Source organism: Manis javanica, chromosome 2 (genome assembly GCF_040802235.1).
Source record: "Manis javanica isolate MJ-LG chromosome 2, MJ_LKY, whole genome shotgun sequence".
NCBI lineage: Eukaryota > Metazoa > Chordata > Mammalia > Pholidota > Manidae > Manis > Manis javanica.
Window position 1 is genome coordinate 3,656,289 of NC_133157.1, and position 18,880 is coordinate 3,675,168.

Below are 18,880 nucleotides of genomic sequence, written 5' to 3' on the forward strand. Positions count from 1 at the left end.
GAAAAGTTATCTAGGCCAGGGTCACCTAGACGCTTTGTTCTCAGTTGAAAAGATAGTACAGTGGCAGTGATGGCCTGCAGCATGCCCGTCTCCTGGCATGTCCTGATCTGAGCAGGTTGTCTTTTGTACCTTGTATATAGATGTCATCTTAGCTCACCTAGGGCCAGGGCCTTCCTTTCTCTCTCTCCGGTGCAGGGTTTCTTATTTCCTGCTTCTCACGTCTTCTTTCTTGGCTTACTCTTGCTGCCATGGAATATGTCCTCTAGTCGTTTGTAGAGAAAAGAAGCAGCTGCTTGGCTGGGTGTAGCCATCTGAGTCGGGACTCACTGTCATTTGGCAGTTTGAAGGCATTCTGCCATTGTCACTTTGCTTCCAGTGTTGCTGTAGAAATCCAAAGACATTCTGATTTCTGAACATCTGTACTGGCTGTATTCTTCTGTGTGGGAACTGGTAGAGTCTATTCTTTGTTCTCATTGTATTCTGAAATTCCCTGGTGATGTCCCTGGTATGAATCTGTTCTCATTGTTCAGTCTGGAGACATTCATGTTGAAGTTCTAGGGGATTTTCTCTAGTTACTTTGTGTATGATTTCCTTTCCTCCACTGTCTCTATCTTTGTTTCTAGAACTTCCAGCTTTCCGATGGGACCTCTGGAGTGATTCTCTGCTTTTCTTCACTCTCCTGTGTTTTCTGTCTGCTCCTTGGTTCTACCTCCTAAAGATTTCCTTGTCTTTGACTTTTAATCCTGTTACAGTTGCATCTCTGCAACTGTGTTTAGTTCTCTGTGCTCCTTTATAGTAGTCAGCTGTTTTTGTTCCCTGGATGCAGTCTCTCCTGTCTTTGAGAATGTTGACAATTGTCTGGGTTCTTTAGGTTTTCTTTTCCCTGTGTAATCATTTCCTCTCTGCTGCTCTTCTGTTGTTCTTTTTGAATCTTTGAGGCTTCTCACCAAGATGGGGTGATCTGGTTGTGTTTAGGTGGGGAGACCAAAAAGCTCTGTTCACAGGGTGGGACTTGTTGACTTTGAGCTTTCTGGTGTGTTGATCTGAACTTCTCTTGGAGATACTGATGACCGTGGTGTTTTCCTCTTGAGCTGGTCATAGTTTTTTATTTAGAAAAGGGCCTTCTGAACTCTAGCCTCTGAGGGGTGTGGCTGCGTTGGAGGGAGGAGGCTGGTGGCGGGCAGGGTTGGTGATCTTGGCACTCAGAATGTATGTGCTCACTTAATCCCCTTGTTTGAAGGGTATTCATGCCATCAACTATTTCTGGAGTAGTTTGGTCCAGAAATGCTGTTTCACTCTTTCCAGAAAATAGTTCCATTTCTGGCGAGAAAAGGGCTGCTGCCTGGGAGCATAGATTTGGGGAAGGGGTCTGCTCCCCAAAGACTTGTCACCTTATCTTGTTATTAGGTGCCCTCACCTACCTGTTACTTGTCTCCAGTTTGAGAAGTATTGGAGGTATAAAAATTCTTAAGCTTTTTAAGGATTCTGCAATATAAGTCAGGGTGATTTTAGATTTGAAACACTGGCAGCTTAGGATTCTGCTTTCTTGGATTTGTGAAGTCAAGCTACCACTTGTCTGTCTCCTTTCGATTTTCAGAAACTTGTGGAGCTATTCTCTTTTCTCCCATTCTTCTCCTTTATGGGAATTTATGTTTAAAAATAAACAGATCCTTACTGTAGATTTGGTGGGGTTTGGGGTTTTATAGTTGAACGAGCATGTTCACGTTCATGTTCCATGTTAGCTTGGAAGCCTCCTAGGTTAGCTTACCTCACTCACCTTGCATAGGCAGGGGTCATCTGGCTTTTGAAGAAAGCCGTAATGCATGAGATAAGAGACCAACATAAAGAGGAGGAAAAGGAGCTTGGAAGAAACACTGACAATACAGGGAGCAGAAGGAAATATCTGTAATAGCTATGGAGATGAGGTGTCTGTTTATATATAAAGGTGAGGATGCCACAGAAGGGACCATTCAGAAACGAAAGAAAGCACTCTTGAAAATTATAAATGATAGCAAAAATAAACATTCTAATAACATAATTGGAAGGTAAAGTTGAGACTATCTCAGAAAGCAGAATCAAAGGTAGAGATGCGTAATATGTGAAGAAACGTAAGAAATTTAAAATAATCAGTCCAAGAAGTTCTACATCCCAAAAAAAGAGTTTTAAAAAGAGAGGAGAAAACTTTGTTGGGGGAAGAAGTAGTGAAAGAAATAATAGAAGAAAATTTCCAATACAACTACAAATAACACAAAGAAAATACATTAATACTGGAACTGAAGGACATGTGTTTCCAGATTGATAAGGTTTATCTAGAGGCCAGGTTTAGTAAAGAAGAATGCTGCTTCTCGCTTCCTAACTTTAAGCTCTACTACAAAGCCACAGTAATGAAGACAATTTGGTTCTGGCACAAGAAAAGACCCACAGACCAGTGGAACAGAATATAGAGTCCAGATATTAACCCAAACATACGGTCAATTGATATACAATAAAGGAGCCATGGACATACAATGGGGAAACGACAGCCTCTTCAACAGCTGGTGTTGGCAAAACTGGACAGCTACATGCAAGAGAATGAAACTGGATCACTGTCTAAGCTCACACACAAAAGTAAACTTGAAATGGAACAAAGACCTGAATGTAACTTATGAAACCATAAACTCTTAGAAAAAAACATAGGCAAAAATCTCTTGAATATAAACATGACCAACAGATCCGATAAAGGGTTGACATCCAAAATATATAAAGAGCTCACGCACTTCAACAAACAAAAAGAAATAATCCAATTAAAAAATGGACAGAGGATCTGAACAGACACTTCTCCAAGGAAGAAATTCAGACTGCCAACAGACACATGAAAAGATGCTCTACATCACTAGTCATCAGAGAAATGCAAATTAAAACCACAATGAGATACCACCTCACACCAGTAAGGATGGCCGCCATCCAAAAGAAAACAACAAATGTTGGCGAGGTTGTGGAGAAAGGCGAACCCTCCTACACTGCTGGTGGGAATGTAAATTAGTTCAACCATTGTGGAAAGTAGTATGGAGGTTCCTCAAAAAACTAAAAATAGAAATACCATTTGACCCAGGAATTCCACTCCTAGGAATTTACCCTAAGAATGCAGCACTCCAGTTTGAAAAAGACAGATGCACCCCTATGTTTATCGCAGCACTATTTACAGTAGCCAAGAAATGGAAGCAACTAAGTGTCCATCAGTAGCTGAATGGATAAAGAAGATGTGGTACATATACACAATGGAATACTATTCAGGCATAAGAAGAAAACAAATCCTACCATTTGCAACAACATGGATGGAGCTAGAGGGTATTATGCTTAGTGAAATAAGCCAGGCGGAAAAAGGTATCAAATGATCACTCATCTGTGGAGCATAAGAACAAAGAAAAAACACCTGAAGGAACACGGGGAGGGCTGTACAACACAGAGAAGACAGGTAGTGATTCTATAGCATCTTACTATGCTGATAGACAGTGATTGTAATGGGGTATGTGGGGGGGACTTGACAATGGGGGGAGTCTAGTAAACATAATGTTGCTCATGTAATTGTAGATTAAGGATACAAAAAAAAAACCAATGCTGCCAATTCTCAGTATTTGAAATTTCAGAGCACTAGGGATAAACCTTTCCGAGAGAAAAAAATCAAAACACTTAAAAGGATCAAAGGCAGAGTTGTGTTAGCTTCTGAAGTACCTGCAAAATTGAGAGAAAAGGCTTTTCAACTTAGAATTCTAGATCCAGCAAATTTTCTATCAAGTATGAGATATTTTTAGATAGGCAGGTACCCAAATTTACCTCCCATATGCCCATCATCAGGTATCTAATCGAACATGAACAACACAGAGTCCAGGAAGCATGGACCTGAGTTAGGATCATGGGCAAGGGAAGTCTGGGGTACCACTATACCACAGTGCTGAGAATAACCATCCAGAATGAAGTGGGAGAGGGTGGCTCCAGAAAGGAGGGGGGAATAATCCTGCCAGATATTTGCATATCATTATATAAAAATCATATTTAGCCATTGTTTCAGAGTTGTTAGAGTAAGTTGAGGAAGAATTAGTAATAGATACACAGAAGACTGAGGAAAAGAAACAGAAAAATTGCAACTCCAGGCCAACTAAATGGAACAAAAAAGGAAATACCATAGTATCCTCTTTGGCTCAGCCATAAGTAGTACTTAAATAGTCATAGTAATTGTTGAAGCTGATACTGAAAAAAAAAAACAAAACAGTGATACACTTTGAGCATGTTGGGGAAAAGGGGAGTTAGGAAATATGAAAGTTGCCTAAATCCTCACCTACCATAATGGGAAGTTAATAGATGGTGTCTGAAATCCATACATCAGGAAATTCAAAGCATAGGGAGTATTCTTTAGAAATATGAGGTAGGGTGACCATTCAGCTAAAAAAAATTGGAAGCAGTTACCAAAAGGGTTGGATGAGGCATGGGAGGTACCTTTTAATACTATATTGACTTTTTTAACTACCGTATTTCATTGATTGTGATAGGCCATTGCGTATAGGATGTATTATATTTTATGTATGTCTGAGAAAGAAAAAATGCCAGATAAACTAGCACCCAACTGATTAACCTATACGTGCCAGTTTCAGAGATGTGAAAATATGTAAAGTCCCTTTAGGAAACTAAGTAAATTTTGTAAGAGAGCATACATTACTTTGATAAAAACATTTAAATATATTTCTTCTTAATTATGATTCTTGTTTTCTTCTCTAAAATCGATCTTCCTGTGTGTACATATGCATCCGGACTCTTGGTCCAACTCAGTCACTTTCCTAAAGAGGAGACTGTCACTCAGCACAGACACCATGGGCAGTGAGAATCTCGTGACTGAAGATGCAACCCTAAAATCTTACTTTCTCCCAGGCCCTGCATTCTTTCATTCTGTATTGAGCGCCACATTTTCCGTGTGTAAGGTTTAATGATGAGCATCTTAGAGAAGTTGTGTAGTATCGGATGCTTTGGTGGGGCCGACCCGGGGAGTGCCCTCGGGACCGCTGGGCTGTTTCTCAGTGAACTTTGGAACACGAAGAAGAGACACTGTTGGATCACTAACTATTTAGAAACGTGCATAGCAAAGTTATGTTGTCTAAAAGAAAGTAAGGCTATACTTGAGCAAATAAATGTTGTCCTAGTTATTAGGGCTTTGTAGAACATTTGTCAAATACTGAAGAGGTGAAAGCAGAAAAGAAATACCACCTGTAACTTCAGTTCTTCCAATTTGAATACTAAGTGTGGTCATATCTATTTGTGGGCATATCTCTGAGTATTTTTGTTTCCTTTATTCATTTAAGATTATATCCTGACCAAAAATCATTTCATCTTTGAAAGCATGATTTTTATTTATTTATTTTTATTTTGGTATCATTAATATACAGTTACATGAGCAACATTGTGGTTACTAGACTCCCCCCATTGTCAAGTCCCCCCCACATACCCCATTACAGTTACTGTCCATCAGCATAGTAAGGTGCTAGAGTCACTAGTTGTCTTCTCTGTGCTCTACTGCCTTGCCCCTGCCCCTCCCCCCCTCACATTATGTGTGCTAATTGTAATGCCCCTTGTTCCCCTTCTCCCTCCCTTCCCACCCACCTGCCCCCACAAGTCCCTTTCCCTTTGGCAACTCTTAGTCCATTCTTGGGTTCTGTGCATCTGCTGCTGTTTTTGTTCCTTCAATTTTTGCTTTGTTCTTATGCTCCACAGATGAGTGAAATCATTTGGTACTTGTCTTTCTCCGCTTAGCTTATTTCATTCACTGAGCATAATACCAGGGTATAGGTCCATCCATGTTCTTGTAAATGGTAGGATTTGTTTTCTTCTTATGGCTGAATAATATTCCATTGTGTATATGTACCACATCTTCTTTACCCATTCATCTACCGATGAACGCTTAGGTTGCTTCCATTTCTTGGCTATTGTAAATAGTGCTGCAATAAACATAGGGGTGCATCTGTCTTTTTCAAACTGGGCTGCTGCATTCTTAGGGTAAATTCCTAGGAGTGGAATTCCTGGGACAAATGGTATTTCTATTTTTAGTTTTTTGAGGAACCTCTATACTGCTTTCTACAATTGTTGAACTAGTTTACGTTCCCACCAGCAGTGTAGGAGGGTTCCCCTTCCTCCACATCCTCGCCAGCGTTTGTTGTTGTTTGTCTTTTAGATGTTGGCCCTCCTAACTGGTGTGAGGTGATATCTCATTGTGGTTTTAATTTGCATTTCTCTGATGATTAGTGATGTAAAGCATCTTTTCATATGCCTGTTGGCAGTCTGAATTTCTTCTTTGGAGAAGTGTCTGTTCATATCCTCTGCCCATTTTTTAATAGGGTTATTTGCTTTTTGGGTGTTGAGGCATATGAGTTCTTTATATATTTTGGATGTTAACCCCTTGTTGGATATGTCACTTACAAATATATTCTCCCATACTGTAGGCTGTCTTTTTGTTCTGCTGATAGTGTCCTTTGCTGTACAGAAGCTTTTTAGCATGTTGTAGTCTCATTTGTTCATTTTTATTTTGTTTCCCTTGCCCGAGGAGATGTGTTCAGGAAAAAGTTGCTCACGTTTATATTCAAGAGATTTTTGCCTATGTTTTCTTCTAAGAGTTTTATGGTTTCATGACTTACATTCAGGTCTTTGATCCATTTCAAGTTTACTTTTGTGTATGGGGTTAGACAATAATCCAGTTTGATTCTCTTGCATGTAGCTGTCCAGTTTTGCCAATACCAGCTGTTGAAGAGGCTGTCGTTTCTCCATTGTATGTCCATGGCTTCTTTATCGTATATCAATTGACCATATATGCTTGGGTTTATGTCTGGACTCTCTAGTCTGTTCCTTTTATCTATGGGTCTCTTCTTGTGCCAGTACCAAATTGTCTTGATTATGTGGCTTTGTAGTAGAGCTTGAAGTCAGGGAGCATAATCTCCCCCGTTTTATTCTTCGTTCTCAGGATTGAAAAGCATGATTTTTAAAATCAACTTTAGTTAAGTTATAATTTACATAGACTGAAATTCATCAATTTGTTAAGTTTTGACAGAAGTCACAGTCATGATAAAGAGCATTTCATGGCCCAGACAATTCTTCCCTGCCTTTTGTGGTCAGTCCTCTCCCCGCTCCTGGCGACCACTGTCCTGCTAGAAGCATGCTTTTTCATGGTGGTGTAATAATTTTTCTTCTTCAGAATATATCTCTTTGGTTTGACTTGGGGTTATCTTCTTTTTTCTTTCTGTTAGAATCTGTGCTGAGCGTTGTTGCACATCTTGATGTATGTCTGGTTTCATAGGCTAAATTGTTAGTAGTGGCAAGGTGGATCGTGTAACAAGAATCTTTAGACAATTGTTTAAATGGCCTCTCTAAGTTTGAGTCCTTGTGTGCCGTATTTCTGGTCTCGGGGCATTTTAGAATCCCGAGGCTTTGATAGAAGACCTAACATCAGCCTCAGCTACCCAGACGTTTCCAGGTCTCCTTGTACTTTGATACCTTTGTTTCAAAGGACATTTTTCCCCTGGTGATTGTTCTGCATGGTTGTGTTCTATTTCGAGACTATTCCGGTCTTGTGTTGATGAGATTTTTGTTTCAGATTTGTTTCTGATGACTTGATTTAACCATTTTACATAGGGAGGGTATAGGCGTGTAAAATGAATGGCTAATTCTTTACACACAAGGACTGCTTAGTACTCGGGCTGGGTGCTTCTGCCTTGTTCTTTGCTAATCCCAGCTCAGCGGCAGGCATAGAGGGGGCACTCTTAAGTGTTTGGTGGTTTGATTGAGTGGATTGTGACTTGTGTTTCTTGACTTTCATTGCCTTTTACAGGTGGAAGAGATTAGAAACACATGATGTTGTAATAGAGTGTGCCAAAATCTCTCTGGACCCTACAGAAGCCTCATGCGAAGATGGCTATTCTGTGTCTCACCAAATCTCAGCCCGCTTTCCTCATCGTTCAGCCGATGTCGCTGCCAGCCCTTATGTTGACACACAGAATAGCTATGGTAAAAAGTGACTTTGGTACTTATCTGCTTTACAACTTTGTCTCTGGAAAGCATTTGTTTTTATTGACTCTGTTTTCTTTTCCTAGAATAAGACTTAGTTTCCTAGGAGCTACTTCCCAAGTATTTAAAATTTGAATTTGCCTCCATTTTCTCCTGATTAATTCCTCCTCCAAGTTTACTTTGGGCCCCATATCTTTGCTCTCCTACCTGATAGCACACCAGCAGACTTGGGGATGTGTCTTCAATACTTTAAAAAAATGGATTCACGTGTTTGATTTCTTGGCTCCACCTCATAAGGGAATCGTTCCATTTTTCAGGTACTTCTAAGGGAGGCCCTCTGGGCTACAGCGTTGACACAGTTTACATGAGTCTGGACAATCTAGAATGGGTTTCATATGAAAGTTGGACTTACCTGTACGTTGCACACACTGAACTTGTCATCCACGCTGTGCTTCCTCAAGCCATCGTGGAGCTTAACTAGGCATCAGACCTTAACGAACTTTATTTCCAGAGAACATTTGAAGAACCTTTTAAATGTTACTTTGTCCCAAGGATGTCAGGAGTTCCCTCAGGTTTTTTAAATGTAGAGAACTGCATATGACCTAATGACCTATAAGACTGTAGTGTTTTTATCAGAATAATGTAAAAGCACCCACTAACCCCGTGCATTCTTTCCCTTTCGTTTTAGGGAGTGTTACTTCTACTCCTCACCCCACCTCTCGACTGACGTTGTTAACTATGCCCGGGCAGCTACCTCAGACTCTGAGCTCCCCATCGACTCGGCTGTCAACTGAGCCGCCACAAGTATGGTGTCAAGTAGCGTGCCTGCTTTCCTCTCTGCTTGCTGATGAAGCCAGCCACTTGGGTCAGGATTTAGCATATGGTTGGGAAAGTCTGTTCTCCTTTCGGGAGTCCATTTAAGTATGCGTGAGCCTAGCACAGAAAGTCACTATTGCCACATGTGTCCCTGTGGAGTCTAGACCTAGAAAATGCAACTTGTCTCTTACTGAAACTTAGTACGATGCTTTTTCAATTTGAAAGGACCAAATTTAAAGTGACCGTCAGTCACCGATCAAAACCTTGGGGATGATTTAGTGTTCATCCATCATTGCTGACATTCCTTACTAACTTCCCAGGCTACCCTTTGGAGCCCATCCATGGCTTGTGGTATGACCACTCCTCCAACTTCTCCTGGAAATGCCCCACCTGATCTGTCCCACCCTTACAGTAAAGTCTTTGGTACAACTGGTAAGTATGTCTTAGGTTGGATTTGGTGGGTTCGCTTGGGCCTACCTTTTATGACAAGAAAGACCCAACAGTGAGTTTGGGAGCCACTTGCCTTAATGACCTATGTTTGACACTTAATGCAAATGCCTGGGACTTCCAGGAAGAACATGTAAAGTGGACCTAAAAAAGAAAGACTGATCTAGATCCCCAGAAAGCTAACTTTGGCAGCTTTCTTTGTGGGAACAGGCTGAAAAAAATTCAGCGTTTTTTCTGTTAGGCTCAGTGACTGTGTTTATTCTGTCCTTGTCTCTGAGTAGGTGGAAAAGGAACTCCTCTGGGAACCCCAGCAACTTCTCCTCCTCCAGCCCCGCTCTGCCATTCGGATGACTTTGTGCACATTTCACTCCCGCAGGCCGCAGCCACGCCCCCCAGGAAGGTGTGTTCAGGCTGGTCTGCTGTCCCTCTGCCCAAGCACAGTGACCCGTTCATGTCCTTGCTTTGTGAAGCCTGCCATGCCAATAGGATTTTGATCTAAAATGTGATGGGTTTCAGTCAGAACAATTGAAAATAGACTAACCAGCAGCTCTTAAAGTATGATCTGCCCCCTGTGGTCCCGACACCCTCCGAGGGGCTCCGTGAGGAGAGGGGAGCCGTTACAGTCACGCTGTGCCGCTGTTTGCCCATGTCACTGTGCTGCCGTTGGCACGCACAGCGCAGGGACAACAGTGGGTGAAGTGGCTGCCCCTTAGCACAAATCGAAGCAGGCACTGAATGGTGCCAGTGGGGATGGCACTCTTCTTCCTTGATGTGTTTTCAGTTTAAAAGGAAAAAAGAAAAAACACTGAGAATTTAAGAGCTTCTAGTAGTAGAAGGCAGTTAAAATTACTGATTTTATTAAATATTGATCCTTGAGAACATGTATGTTTAGTATTCTTTGTGATGAAATAGAAATATAAAGCACGTTTACTACAAACAAACTGTGGTGGTCATCTCAAGCGATGTGCAGTTATTTGAGGTGAGAGCTGAACCAGCTGCTCTTTTTCATGGAGCACCAGTTTTATTTGAAAGAGCAACTGACTGAAAAACTGTGTTTATTCAGACTTGAGTATCTGGCAGTTTCTTAAGTGGCAGTTTCTTAAATGACAAGCTAAGTCTGCCAGCTCAAAATAAACAGCTAATGGTGTTTGTTGCCCGTGGTAAATTCAACTCAGGTGAAATTAGAATATTAAAAAACTAACTGGTATCTGCCACCATGAGCTTGATAGCATCCCTAAGGCTTTTATGATGAGACTGAAAAGTTTTAGGAAGTTTGGTTAATAATTAGGGTTTTGATATTGTATAAGGAAATGTTTCGACATTTGGCAGATCTGCATAACTTAGTGAATAGTATTTCCTAAATGTCCAATGTATGATGTTACAAACTCATACTTAGGTAAAAGGTACACTCAGAGCACCAGGTGGACTAGCGGATTTTAACGCAGTAGAAACGTTAATTGCCATGGTTCAGATTCCACATTGCAGCTGACCTGTAAGAAATTACCCCTTGTCACATTTTGGTGTGATATCAAAGATGGTTATCCACACTTATCTGAAAAGTCTGTTAACATACATTTACTTTTTGTGTGTATATAATTAGTTACCTGTGGGGCCCAGAATATTCTATAACGTATTGCACAGATTGAGTGCAGCGGTAGCTATGAGAATCCAGCTTCCTTCCATGAAGCCAGGTACTTGAAAGAGATGGCAAAGATGTGATAAAACAGCTCCACTCTTCTCACTAAATGTGTTTTGTTTTTGGTAAATATAGTTGTTTTTCATAAAAATATGTTATTTGTTTTTACATGTAATACATTTATTCAGTGAATTACTAGTTCAATATTTAAAAATTTTCTGTTTTAATTACTAAATGGTCACTCGGAATAGATACAACCTCATTAAAAAACAAACAAACAAACTCAGGGGATTCCCAGTAATTCTTAGGAATAGGAAGGAAGTCATTCTGAGACCAAACATTTTGAGACTCACTTGGCTAAACTTTAAACTCCTTAATAATATACTAAAATTTTAGATATTGAGGATGTTTCTCTTGCATTGGAGAATATGCTCACAGTTGTCCACCTTGTGGTTTAAATGGTGCCTGTCGTTTTAGGAAGAGAGAGCAGATTCTGCAAGGCCCTGTCTACACAGACAGCAGCTGCTGAATGACAGAGGACTAGGTAAAATCTGTGGGGAATCGTAGACCTTGCTTGTCTCCTCCTGTTGGGTTGTATGTGGAAACAAGAAATTCCAGAACACTGCAAAACACTGAAGCCCAGAGATAATGAAACATGTAATTAATTCTAAAAGCCAACTTAATAATAATATCAAAAAAAGCTTTTAATCAGTTGTAGTGAAGTACCTGTGTTTTGAGCTGGTTTTATTCTCTGAGACATTAAGAATGGAGAATTTTGTTTTGTGTGGGATTATTTTTTGGTGGCTTCGGTTCGGTTGTTTGCCGCAGCTTGCTGTAGCGGCTGCAGGAGGGAGCCGGTGCCAGCCCTCTCTCTGTTGAGCAGGAAGAGCCGCCCCACGCCCGCTCTGCCGCGGTGTGTTCCTCTGACTCGCGCTGTCTTTGTTCCCCTACAGAAGAGCCATCTGGCGGCAGAGGTCCCGTCACTCTGAGTGATCTTCCAGGGTTTTTAGGTGGCCTGGCCTCTGAGGAAGACAGCCTTGAAAAGGATAAAGAAGAAGGTAATTCTTGGGGGATTCTGGGCGAGACGGCTGCGAGCTGATAAAACTCTCCCTTGCTCCGCTCTGAAGTCGGGATTTAGTGTCAAAACTCACAGCCTTGCTTGGTTTTCTTCTATTGGGGGAAGAAGTTGGGAGTTTTATTCTGGGGTCCTATGCCAGCTGAAGGGAGGCTGCTTTCTGTCTTTTCTGGGGGGCACGTGGCAGCACACAGCCCCACATAGCGTGGCCTCACTCTGATGGCCGGATGACTGTGGTGTTTCTTGTCTCCCTCCCGCCCCCCAGCCGCAATATTTAAAGAGCTCTCTGAGATCACGACGGCCGGCGCCGAGCTCCTGGCTCCTCGAGGAGGCTTTGACTCTCCCTTCTACCGGGACAGTCTCCCGGGCTGTCCGCGGAAGACCCACTCGGCCGCCTCCGGGGCCCAGGGCGCCAGTGTGAACCCTGAGCCCTTGAACTCCTCCCAGGACAAGCTTGGGCCTGACGCACCAAAGCAAGCCTTTACTCCCATAGACCCGCCCGGTGGCAGCGCGGAGGAAAGCCCTGCCGGGAACAGGGAGCGCCAGGCTTCCCTGGAGACCAGCATCCTCACGCCCAGCCCTTGTAAAATTCCACCTCAGAGGGGAGTGGGGTTTGAAAGTGGGCAGCCTCCCCCATATGATCATCTGTTCGAGGTGGCATTGCCCAAGACTGCCCGTCATTTTGTCAGCAAGAAGACTGAGGAACTGTCACAGAAAGCGAAAGGCACCGCAGAGGAAGACTGTGCGCCCTCTGCCTCCCCAGTGGAAGTGCTGGACAGGCTGATACAGCAAGGGGCGGAGGCTCACGGCAAGGAGCTCAGCAAGTAAGGCGCGGCCTGGGCTCTGTGAACACTCCGCTTTGGGAGGAAATACAGAAATACAGGAGGCAGAGGGGCGGGCACACGAGCCACTCCTCGCGCTTTTACCAGGGGCAGCTGGTCCTCCTGTGTGTCAGACGCCCTTCCAGTCTGCTGCTTTCACTCCTCCATGAGCCTGTGTATCGTCTGTGTGTACATGTCAAGCTGGAGTAAGCCCTCTGGTAACAGCGGCCCCTTTAAAAATGAATCCTTTCCGTACAGGCCTCTTTGTGCCGCTGTGTTATGAGGACACTGAAATGCTTTCACATTTGCTCTCTGAAAATTTGAGAACAAAGTTTTGGTACAAATAATATAGGAGGATTTGTCGTAGTGTCTCCTCCTGTAGCTACAGATTTTTTGTTTTCCTCTTTTGGCAACGTAGTTCATCAGATGGGAGATAAAAATTAGCCCCATTGTGATGCAAGTTGAGGGTGGCCTGCCCCTGTCTCCGCTCCCACCCTCCACAACGGTTTTTAGAAAGAAACCGACCTGAGACACACTGGTTTCAACCCTTCCTATATTACCCTTTTCAGAGGTGGTCCAGGAAAGGATAAGAGACTTGCCAGCCCAGAGTTCCAATCCTCTGCCATTTCTGAACAAATTCTTGGGGAATGTTAGTTTTAAGTTTTCTTCTTTATAGTAACCTAAGGTGGAATTTGACAGAGATGATGATATTGAAGCTTCCTCTTTTTGAATGAGATTTGGTGTAATAGGCTCAGGGTAAATTACCTCCTTTTTCTTTAAACTGAGCTACCCCTGTATTTCAGCAGAGGGCTGGAAACAGCTCTGGGTGTTTGAGCAGTTGTTCAGGCGGCTGCCAGAAGGAGGCCCCCGTGAGCCCCGCCCTCGGGCCCCCACTGCAAGGCTTCTCCTCTGACTCCCTGCAACTGTGGGTTTCAAAATCTTTTAACTAGCGCCACTTCTGATCACAGGGAAGTGATCTAACCTTGCTACAATTAGAAGTCCAATTAAAGTTTTTCTGGGCAAGGTCAGTAACTCTGTTATTCAACAACTTTCTTCCTAGGTTGTCTTTACCCAGCAAGTCTGTGGACTGGACCCACTTTGGAGGTAAAGTTACTTTGGCTCCAAATCCAGCCCTGGGGTGGGTCCTGCTCGCTTGTTGTCTTTTCTTCCTTGAAGGAGGTGTGCCCTCTAGGAAACAGCTCCCCTTTGCTCCTGTCCCAGCCAGATTATCTGCTTGGCTAAATAGTATCTCAAGTGTCACAAAGCCAGCATTCCTATTTTTGAGAAGTGGCAAGTACCAAGGGCTTGGGAGAGGGAGTGTAAAAAGTGCAGATATCTTGCCAGGCTTCCCTGGAAAAGACCCAAGTGCAGGCGGTGGTACTGGGAGAGGTCTTGGAGGAGAACACGGTGTGAAGGAACAAGGCTGGTTCAGGCTTGTGGGGAAAAGTGAAAAAAGCTCTCAAGAGCCATCCCACATTAAACCCCTCTCATTCCTTCAAAGGGGAGATAGGTAGAAATCTCCCCTCACCACCTAATGAGTGGCCGTTGCCAAGAACCAAGTGGTCATTTGCAAAGTGAGTGGTGATTTATGTCTTAAAGGAATTGTGTTTCTTGAGCTAACAAACCCTGGGCAGGGGCTTGACTGAACTGTAAGTAAAAGGCATCTCTGCCGTCCTCCCTCTGCTTTAAAATCAGGCTCTCCTCCCTCAGATGAGATCCGCACCCTTCGTAACCAGTTGCTTTTACTGCACAACCAGTTACTCTATGAGCGTTTTAAGAGGCAGCAGCATGCGCTCCGGAACAGGCGGCTCCTCCGCAAGGTGATCAGAGCGGCTGCCCTGGAGGAACACAACGCGGCGATGGTGAGCATCACAGGGGCTGGGAGAAGGTGGGCTCGTTTTTTCTTTTGTTCTGTGCTGCCGTGACAGTTTGTAAAGAGAGGCAGCTGAGTCGAGGGCTGAGTCCTCCTTCCGAGCTCTGCTTAGTGGTACTGCTTGGCCAGGTCGCTTAACCCTCTGAGGGGGTCGTGGGCAGCTAGACGTCTGGATGCCCTCGCAGCTCTCGCAAACTGTGGGGACAGGTGAGTCTGTGTGTGTAGTTGGCCCTGATGACAACAGAGTCAAAAGATTGTTTCTCCAAATGTGGAACCAGCTCTCCCGAAGTTGTTTTATGGCAAAAAACTTGGGGAACAGTTGTGAAGCCATTCAGACCAGGAGATTAAACTTTGGCTCTATCACCTGTTAACTTTGAGAACTAAAGTTAGCTACCTGAAGTCTCTGTTAGCATTCTGTAAAATGGAAATAATGCCAGCAGCACCTATTTTAACTGTGGTGGTGAAAGGAGATCATGTCAGTAAGCCCATGTTCAGTGCGCGGCACAGGGTGATCGTTCAGTAAATGTTCATCTTTTAGTGACCTTAATTGGACATGCTATTCCAGTGCTGGTGGTTAGGACTTTTGAGGGTGTTGGGAGCAAATTTATCCTGATAGAAGGTCTTTAACAACTTAGGATAAATTTGCTAATGTGAAATTTGGTAGCACTTTTCCCCCCAGCCAAGTTAGATGATATGTGGTGTCAGAGTCTGGGCCTGTAGCCACAGGTTCAGGGCAGCGTGTGACTGTTTAGGTGAAACGTTGTGGCATGTGTTAAATGCTTCAGCATCACCGCCCATGTTGGCCACCAGCTAAGATGATGGCATCTTTGGTCTCTGCTAGAAAGACCAGTTGAAGTTACAAGAGAAAGACATCCAGATGTGGAAGGTTAGTCTGCAGAAAGAACAAGCCAGATACAGTCAGCTTCAGGAGCAGCGAGACACGGTGGTGACCCAGCTCCACAGCCAGATCAGACAGCTGCAGCATGACCGGGAGGAATTCTACAACCAGAGCCAGGAACTGCAGGTACAGGCAGCGGCTCCCGGCAGAGTCAGTGGGGTGCTGCTGAGTGTGGCCGGTGCTGGGGGTCAGTGGCAAAGGGGGGTGGAGTAAGGGGAGGTGGCAGTCTCCTGAATCAGGGGGCAGTAAATGGGAGCTTGTGTAGAAGTGGCCACGAAACAAGGGCATGAAAGCACTTTTGTTCATGTTAACTAAGGTGAAGAACTTCCCTCTCTGAAGTCGCAGCACATCGATTTCACGCCAGATGCATTTTGTCTGGGACACAGGTTCTCCAGCTCTTGGTGTGTAGCTCCCTTAGCATGGCAGTGATTTTTTCCTGGCCCTCAGCAGCCAGAAGTAACACCGAACAGTTCTTAGTGTTATGTCCTGACAAGTTTGTAGCTGTTTGAAAATAATACACATCATAACACCACAGTTACTTACACCTGTTGGGCACTGCACAGTCTCAGACCTTCAATCAGAGGGGACACTGACGCTGTCCTGTCCTGTTTCACATTGGTTTTTGTATGGTTACTTTTCTCCCAGCAGCCACCTGAAGCCCAGCTTTGCAGAGATGGCGCCGTCCACCGGCGCACAGCACATCTAATACTGAAACTGAACTGCCTGTCTCAGTTGGTAGTTCACATGGTGACCGACAGATGTCGCTCTGTTCCTTCAAAGATTTTAAATCCCTATGAGTTTGCTACACAGCCACAGGGCTCTTCAGCCCCCGGTTTGGGAATCTAAGGTCTTTTTTTTCTTTCTTTCTTTTGTTAAATCAGGAATTCAGAAATCAACCTTAACTTACGTTATCAAGCTAAGAAATTAAATCCCAATGGCCCAAGAATAGTAGAACAACCGAGGAACTAGGCTTTCCCAGTTCTCTGTGGGCCCCGGCCAGGTGGGCTCTTGCCTGGCCTGCCGGTGCTAACCTCGTGGTGTGTCTCTTCGGGTAGACGAAGCTGGAGGACTCCCAGGACAAGATCGCGAAGCTGTGCCTGGAGCTGAGGAATGCCAGAAGCAAGGTGTGCCACACTGAGCTGCTGCTCAGTCAGGTCTCCCAGAAGGTAAGGAAGGGTTGGGACGAGCCTGGGACGAGCCAGCCTGTTTCCTCCCACTAGCTGACAGGACAGATGCGTTCCTTGTGTGTCTGTGTCAGAAGCTCACAGCTGGGAGTGAGTCACCGGCCCTGGGGTGGGGACATGTGGCAGTGTGTGGACAGTTTTCGTTGGCATTTTTGCACAGAGTGGACACAGAGTGGATAGGGGCCAGGGTGCTGTTAAACCTCCTACAGTGTGCAGGCCGGTCTCCCCAGTGGACAACTGGCCAGCCTGAACCCTGCCATGCCTCCCGGGGAGCTCCCCAGTGCCCCCGCATGTTTAAAGCTCATTCAGGGTTTTGAGCCAGGCTCTCCTGGGATTCACTGCACTCTGTAAAAACCACATTCTCAAGAATGAGTGAGTTTTCCCTGGGGCTCTGTGCCACAGACCTTGTGTCCCTGCTCCCCTGGGCATAACCATGCCCGTCTTCTCCAGGCATCCCTTGGGTGGCACATCTGTGTCACCTCCCCTTTGAATGGCATAATTTTGAAGTGCGTCTTGTCCGTTCCCTTCGCCCCGGGTGCCTTCCTCCCGCCAGAGACCACAGGAGCTGCCTGCGCTGCCCTGGCAGGGGAGGGCCGGCTCCCGGCTGCTCCCTGCCAGATGCCCACTTGCTCGTCTGGTGTGGCTGGGTCTCTCACCCGCTTGCTTTCGTCTTGGTTAGCTCTCAAACAGTGAGTCGGTCCAACAGCAGATGGAGTTCCTGAACAGGCAGCTGTTGGTCCTCGGGGAGGTCAACGAGCTATATTTGGAACAACTGCAGAACAAGCATTCGGACACCACGAAGGTATGCCGGGGCTCGGGGCCCGACCGCAGGCGGGAAGCTCTCAGGGCTCTGGGCCACGTCTGCGGCACGTCACCCGAGGGGCTGGGGCTCTGTGAGCTGTTCTCTGCAAGGGGCTGAGCAGCCTGCCGTCCCTCTCCACCTCTCCTGGCCTCACGCGAGCCCGCTCAGCCATCCTGTGAGCTTGTTTGCCCCGGCGGGGTTGCTGAAGTTAAGTCAGGTGTAGGTGGGCCCAGGGTAGGTGACAGAGTATTTCCCTCCTCATACCCATGCCCCCTTCACAGAGACGGAGGGAAAGGATGGAAGCTCACCCCGTCAGCATGACTCTCAAGACGGCGGGTGCGCATGGGTCGACACCTTTTCTTTAGGTTCTGAATTCTGCAGGTAGCAGCCCAGTGCTGGCAGCAAGGCCAGCATGAGGATGGCCGTGCGTTCACCAGCGCCTCAGCAGTGGTGTTGAGGCGGAAGCTCTGTGTCCCTTACAGGCAGCCCTGGGTGGCCTGGGCCGGGACCAGACCTTTAGCGGCGAGTGCTCAGGTGCCTCCTGTCGCCGCCTCATCGCTCCTGGCTTCTCCTTTGAGGGCCTCTTGGGCTGGCCTGTGCACAGAGCAGCTTTTCCAGCCATACGTGGAGTGGTCCTAGAGCCAGAGAGGTGCGATTTCCATGTTAGGGTCATTCCTGATTCCTTGGCTCCTCTCAGCTCTCAGATTCAGACCCCCTTAGAAGGATGTTACATATGGAACTTTCTCTAGAAATCAGTTACCACCTTGTGGAAGCATCATTTCCCATGTGGAAACATGGGAAAGAGGAGAGAACAGACATTGGGCCAGCAGAACCTCTGAAAAAGCTTACTTCAGTGCCTTCCTGATGTCCCGAGAGGAGTCTAGGTGGACCGGCCTCCGGGGCTGTCTTCCAGGGGGAGCACTTGTGTTTGGGGCCTCGAGCAAGCCGCCTGACCCCTCTGAGCCCCGTTTCACAGTCGGCAAATGGGGTGATGGTGCTGACTTGTAACAGTTGGGATGCCTTTGGTGATAAGCAGCAGCAAAACAAACAGGCGGGCCTGGCCGTAGGGAGTTTGGCGTTTCACTTGGCAGGAGGTCTGCGGCAGTTGAGTTGCAGGCTGGTTAAGTCAGCAGTGTAGGGACAGCTTCAAGGAGCCTGGTTCTTCCCCACTCCCCTGCACCTCACCTACCCATCAGCCCTGTCCTCGGGGTCACAGTGCTCATGGCTGCAAGGGGTGTGCCGTAGTCACAGCCACCACCAGGAGTGCCGTAACGGAGAGGAGGCTGTTGCTTCCCTGGGTCTCAGCAAG

At 45.5% G+C, this 18,880-nt stretch overlaps 1 protein-coding gene across 10 annotated transcripts in view; it reads left to right on the top strand.

The window, feature by feature from the left end:
• The window catches only part of TSC1 (TSC complex subunit 1), a 51,818-nt gene that overhangs the window by 25,442 nt on the left and 7,496 nt on the right, over positions 1 to 18,880 (top strand). For 6 of the 10 annotated variants that reach the window (XM_037007824.2, XM_037007825.2, XM_037007826.2 and 3 more), the window contains 12 exons: positions 7,844 to 8,019; positions 8,708 to 8,823; positions 9,156 to 9,267; positions 9,564 to 9,682; positions 11,396 to 11,462; positions 11,872 to 11,976; positions 12,259 to 12,817; positions 13,875 to 13,918; positions 14,510 to 14,676; positions 15,529 to 15,711; positions 16,641 to 16,751; positions 17,449 to 17,571. In XM_037007824.2, the coding sequence (XP_036863719.2) occupies positions 7,844 to 8,019; positions 8,708 to 8,823; positions 9,156 to 9,267; positions 9,564 to 9,682; positions 11,396 to 11,462; positions 11,872 to 11,976; positions 12,259 to 12,817; positions 13,875 to 13,918; positions 14,510 to 14,676; positions 15,529 to 15,711; positions 16,641 to 16,751; positions 17,449 to 17,571 (1,882 nt within the window). Of the gene's footprint in view, positions 1 to 7,843; positions 8,036 to 8,707; positions 8,885 to 9,155; positions 9,268 to 9,563; positions 9,683 to 11,395; positions 11,463 to 11,871; positions 11,977 to 12,258; positions 12,818 to 13,874; positions 13,919 to 14,509; positions 14,677 to 15,528; positions 15,712 to 16,640; positions 16,752 to 17,448; positions 17,572 to 18,880 lie in introns of those variants that run through there. The other 4 variants (XM_073222272.1, XM_073222261.1, XM_037007830.2 and 1 more) reach the window with 3 other exon arrangements.